The 5424-nt window shown below is 60.2% G+C and overlaps 1 protein-coding gene across 1 annotated transcript; it reads right to left on the bottom strand.

Moving 5' to 3' along the window:
• Window positions 1-654: 654 nt before the first annotated feature.
• SKIDA1 (SKI/DACH domain containing 1) lies at window positions 655-4454 on the bottom strand. Its single transcript, XM_042472014.1, has 2 exons — window positions 1609-4454; window positions 655-1574 (listed from the first exon to the last, which is right to left on the bottom strand). Exons 1-2 carry the CDS (start codon window positions 3781-3783, stop codon window positions 927-929), a joined length of 2823 nt encoding a protein of 940 aa, XP_042327948.1. The 5' UTR covers window positions 3784-4454; the 3' UTR covers window positions 655-926.
• Window positions 4455-5424: the final 970 nt, after the last annotated feature.

The following is a 5424-nucleotide window of genomic DNA, read 5'->3' as shown; positions in this document are numbered from 1 at the left end:
TGGCTTGTCCCACATCATTTTACTCGTAGACACCTTTCCTTTTTGCTCACAAAACCACCACCCCTACAACCACTGCAAACTGCAAAGCAATATCTCTTGACTGGCTGCTGCTGAAGTAACTTTTCTAGTGGCGACCTGGCAACACATCCCCTTCTGCCCAATACAGAAGTGCAACCAGGGGATGGGGAAACGTGGGGTCGTTATAATTTAACAAGAACCTTCTGCAACCAAGTTTAGAGGGTTTCTCCAGTTGAATGACAGATAACAGTGAAACCTTCCCTGTGCAACCACCTTCTCCACGAAGAAACGGAATGGAACAGTTTTAAGAGACTTCCAGGTTCCCAACCTAGTGCATTTACATATTAATGGCTCGTTCGGAATTGTAATTCAACCTCTCTCTCTCTCCCTCTCTCTCTCTCACTCTCTCACTCTCTCACTCACTCTCTCTCTTTAATTACTTGTAGCAGTTGAACTGAGGTACCGGGTGCATTATTAGCATTTTGAGACAGTAAAGTGTTCCAGCTTTAGCAGATTCCACTGAGGTGTTGTGTTTTTGTTTGTATGTTTGTTTGTTTAATAAACTCGAGGCTCTTGCCTGAAGCCGTCTGCGGAATGTTAGAACTCTCCCCTGCCCTCCCCACCCGCCCACGATCTTCTTCCCCCACGATCTCTTTTCATGGCAAAGAAAATAGTAATCCAATTTCTGCTTCTGCTTCTTCTTCCTCTGCTTCCCAAAAGAGAGGATAAAACCAGAAAGGATGCCAAGGAGTAGCAGAGGGAAACGCACCATCCAGCTTCAAAGGTCAAGAAGGCGGCGGGAGAAATAATAATAATAATTATAATTATAATAATATATATATTCAAAAAATCCCAGCCAACACAAAGAACCACGACGTCGGGGCAGTCTCCCCTACTTTCCACCGTTTTCATGAATGAAATTTCCTGAATTTGTGGCTGGGGGGAAGAGGTATCGCTGAGCCGCCCAGCTGCCACCTCCAGACCGGGTGGGCCTTGGGGGGCGGCTGGGCATCCTGGGCGGTGTTCAAGCTGTAGGCCGGCAACAGATCCCCGTCCAAGCCAACCACCAGAGAAGGCGGGCATGGAAAGTTGCCCAGGAAACTGAAGGGCCGCTTGAGGGCCGAGGCCACGCTGCCACCCACCCGCTTGCGCCGCCCGAGGACGCCCAGGTCCTCCAGGGTCCCGTCGGGGCTCTCCAGGAGCTTCCCCGACGCCGACGCCGTCGTTGTAGTTGCGGAGGGCAGCCCCCGGGGACTCCGGGCCGATTTCAGGTTTGGCTTGAGCGGCGCCGGGCTGGGCAGCAGGGCCCGCTTGCCCAACACCAAGGTCCGGTAGTTCTTCCTCACCCGGGCGCCGAATTTGTACTCCCCGTCGTCCTCCTCCTCCTCGGGCTTGGCAGCAGCCGAGGCGGCGGAGCCTAAAGTGCAGGCCGCCAGGGCCTGGCTGAGGGGGGCCGGGGGCGGCAGCGGGGGCGTCCTCGGGGTCCTGGTGGGGGTGGGGGGTGCCGTGGAGGCGGTGGGCCCGGGGGGCTGCTCCGGGGGCCCGGCCGGGTCTTCCTTGGCCGGCAGCAGCAGCAGGAGCAGGTCCGGCGTCGGGGTCCTCGTCGTCGTCCGGGGGGGGGGGGGGGGGGGGGCTGGCCTCCAGCTTGGGCTGCCATGGGGGCGTCCCAGGGGGGCTGCTCTGGACTCCGTACTCGGCATTGGCACTGCTGTCCTCCACTTTGATCTGGGCAATGGGCACAAGGGGCGGGAGGCGGAGGAGCTGCCCAGAGGAGAGCGGGTCCCGGGGAGGAAGGTCGGAGGAGGAGGGCTGGCTGCCAGGAGAGGGGCTGGAGGGGCGCGGGAGGTGGGCATCTTCTGGGCCTTCCCTGGCTGGCAGACCTTGCAAGGCAGTTGGGGGGGTCTCTGGCCGGGGCGGAGGAAGGGGAATCGGAGGAGGAGGCGGAGGAGAGGGGTCGAGGGGGCATCTCCTGCCCTCCCAGGAGAGTCTCTCTGGGCTGGCCTTTGGGCTGCAGGAATTGGCTCCCCCTGGCAAGCCCAGGGCGGCCTCGGGGCTCCCTCCGCCAGGTGCCAGGATGGCGGGACCCGGAGCCTCTCCGTCGGGGCGGCCTCGGCGGCGTCGGTGGATGCTGCGGCTGCTGCTGCTGCTTCCCCCGCTGGCCTGGCCCTGCTCCCCGAAGCCCAGCCTGCCCGGGGGAGGAGGGGGGCTCTCCGGTGAGGCCAGCCCCGGCTCGGCTTTGGGGACCCAGGCGGCCGAACTGCTCCAGTCTTGGCTCGGCGGTTGCTCCTCTTCCTCCTCCTCTTCTTCCTCTTCCTCCTCCTCGGAGGCTTCGGCTTTGATGGTCCGGTCCAGTCCGGGGAGCTGTTCGGGGCCCCGCGGAGAAGCTGAGGAGAACGGGGCCGGGAGGAGCAGGCCGGGCGACGGGCAGAAAGCAGTGCGCCTGAAGCGGATGCTCTGCACCGAGACTTGGCTGGAGCCAGTGCTGGAATCCGACTCTGAGCTGCTCTCCTCCTCCTCCTCTTCTTCCTCCTCTTCCTCCTCATCGGAGCTCAGTTCGCTGGAGTCGGAAACGAAGCTGCCTTCCTCTTCTTCTTCTTCATCGTCGTCGTCGTCTTCCTCCTCCTCTTCTTCCTCCTCCGAAGACCCGGAATTGCTGGTGCTGGTCAAACTGGAGCAGAAATCGGAGTCGTTGCCCGCCTGGTCGGAGTAGGAGCTGGAGTCGGAGTCGCTGCTGTAGCTCTCGGGAAAAGGCTCGGGGTTCTGCGGCGCCACGAAGCCCTTCAAGGCGGGCAGCCTCCCGGCGCTCTTGGCCGCCTTGTAAGCCTGGGTCCGGGGGAGCAGGAGCAGGCGGCGCCCGCAGCCGGGCAGGAACCCTCCCTCCGGGGCCGCCTTCCTCCGTTTGGACCGACACCCCCCGAGACCCAAAGGGCTGCTGCCTCGGACGGCAACGGCGGCGGCTGCGGCAGCTGCAGCGGCTGCGGCGGCGGCTGCAGCGGCGGCGGCGAGCTTGGGCTGGCTGGCAATGGCGGCGGAGGAGTGGTAGTAGTAGTGGGGGTGCTTGGAGCAGAGGAGGCTGCGGAAACAAGGCGGCTCCGAGGCCAGGGAGACGTAGCGGGGCCGGAGCGGGGGCGTTTCATAGTTTGCGGACCCTTTGCCAGGGCTCCGGCTGAGTCCCGGGTGGCTGAGCCCCGGCGATGGGCTCCAAAAGTGAGGTAGATCCGAAGCCGGTAGGAAAGGCTCCGACTTTGCAGCGGTGCCTTTGCGCCATCCCTTCCTTCTGCTGCTGCTGCTGCTGCTGTTGCTGCCGCCGCTGCTGCCCAGAGGCGCTGCTCCATTCAGCCCCAGCCAAAGTTTCCCTCCGTCTTTCCAAAAGGCCGCCGCCGCCGCCGCCGCTGCCGCCGCCGCCGCCACTTTGGGGTCTTTGGGCTCTTGCCCGCCGCCGGCCGCCCTCCGCTTGGCCCTGAGCACCCTCTCGGTCTTGCAGGAGGTGTAGAGGGCCTCGACGTCCTCCCGGGAGATGAGGGTGCACTTGGCGGCGTGGAAGGCGATGGAGTTGATGGCCTTGAGCTTGCGGAGCTCCTCCAGGTCGCAGTGGTGCTTCTGCACCTTGAGGTGGTCCATCCGCTTGTGGACCGTGGTCCGAGGGATGTTCTTCAGCAGATCGGTGAAGACCTGCGAGAGGGCGAACATCTGCTTGCCCCGGATCACCAGGTAACCCAAGCGGACGCCGTCCACCTCCTCGAAGCCGGACTTCAGGTCTCCCATGGCGCCCCAACGCCAACGCCAACGCCGCCGCCTCAGGGACGCCCCACCATTGGGGCAGAGGCGGCATACAAGGGGGAGCAGGAGGAGCAGGAGGAGGACCCGCGCCCCCCAGCTCCACTTGCAACAGCCAGCAGTAGGAGAGAGGGAAAGAGAGGGGGAAAGGAGGAGGAGGAGGAGGAGGAGGAGAGGGGGAAAGGTGTGCGGTGGCGATGGGGAGGCAGTCCACCCCGCAGATCCTCTCTTGGGGCCAAAGATTGAGAGAGAAATTGAAAAAGAGAGAGAATTGGGGGGGGGGGGGTTAGGGGGTGTGTGTCCTCTGGATTTCCTTCTCGCCCAGGTGCTGGGTTTGGATCTCAAGGCATCTCTGCTGGATGGAGGGGAGAGGAGGAGGAGGGACAAAAAAGAAAAGAACAAAGCCTGTTATTCCTGATCAAACTTTGGAGGGGAAAATCAGCCCAGAGAGAGAGGCAGGAACGGCGGTGGAAGGGGATTAGGAGGGGGGACCATGTCGTGGAAAAATGCCCAGGGCTGGGTGGGTTGGGTTGGGGGACGGAAGGGGGAAGAAGGGGTTGTGGGTCGGGGAATGGTCTGGGTTTGGGCCCCGGTGTTTCCCGACGGGCCAGAGGCAGGCAGGCAGGCTGGCTACCTGGTGGCTTTGGGCGAGTGGCTACGCCCCCTTCCCAGCCAGGATAAAGGAATGTGAGGCAAGGGGGCTGCGGAGGAGAAGAGGAGAGCCACCCATTCCCCCTCTTTCTCTCTCTCTCTCTCTTCCCGCCGCTGCTTTCGCTCCAAATCAAATGACAGAGTGAAGTGAGCTCGTCCGGAGACACCTTCATCAATTAATTCCCCCAAAGCCCGCGCTGATTGGACACTCCTGACAGGTGATGCAATAAAAATTGATATTCCACCCCCTTTTCCACCAACCCACCCCCCCCCCCCCCGCTTTGCCAAATCTCCGGCTAATTAGCATACTCTTAGCCTGCCACCTCCCCTCCCAAAGTAAATAATACGCTTAGTATATAAATCTTTCTATTAAACAATCCCAAGCGCCCAGCCAACCCGGAGGAACTGGGCACTCTCTGGGGCTGCTACTACTACTACTACTACTTGAAGGTTCCCGTTTGGTGGTAGTGGGGGGAAATCTTAGGAATAGAATTGGGGAATCTTATTGGGGCTCTCTAAGATAAGTAATGGGGAGGGGGTGTTTTCTTCCTCCTTACTACAAGGATGAGATAGGTGAGGAAGGAGAACAGAATACCCATTTAAACTCACCCTTTGAAAGGGAGTGTCTTGTTCTACCTTTTGCGCGTCAAGGAAAGAGGCTTCCCTAACCGGTATTTTATTTTATTTTATTTTATTTTTTCCTCCTTCAAAGTTTTGTTTTGTTTGGGGGTTTTCTTCTTCTTCTTTGCTTGTGTTAAAGCTGGGGTCCCTGATTTGTGATCCTTTGTAGATTTCTTTCCCCCCCCCCCTCCCTTTCCTTGCTTTCGGTGGATGACTCGGAGAAGGAGCATACTCACGTTCGCTAGCTCGGCCTCTTCTTTCCTCTTCCTTCTCGCTTCCCTCTGTTTCTTCCTTCCTTTCTCTCTCTCTCTCATTCTCTCTCCTCCCCCCGCCCCCTTTCCCCCTCTCCCTCTCTTT

The sequence above is a fragment of the Sceloporus undulatus genome, chromosome 6 (genome assembly GCF_019175285.1).
Source record: "Sceloporus undulatus isolate JIND9_A2432 ecotype Alabama chromosome 6, SceUnd_v1.1, whole genome shotgun sequence".
Classification (NCBI taxonomy): domain Eukaryota; kingdom Metazoa; phylum Chordata; class Lepidosauria; order Squamata; family Phrynosomatidae; genus Sceloporus; species Sceloporus undulatus.
Note: the sequence above shows the minus strand (reverse complement) of the source record. Positions and strands in the feature narration are given on the sequence as shown.

Coding starts and splice junctions, on each gene's coding strand:
- SKIDA1 (XM_042472014.1), bottom strand. CDS start 3,783: ATGGGAGACCTGAAGTCCGGCTTCGAGGAGGTGGACGGCGTCCGCTTG. Junction 1,575..1,608: donor ACGACGACGAGGACCCCGAC/GCCGGACCTGCT, acceptor CTGCCGGCCAAG/GAAGACCCGGCCGGGCCCCC.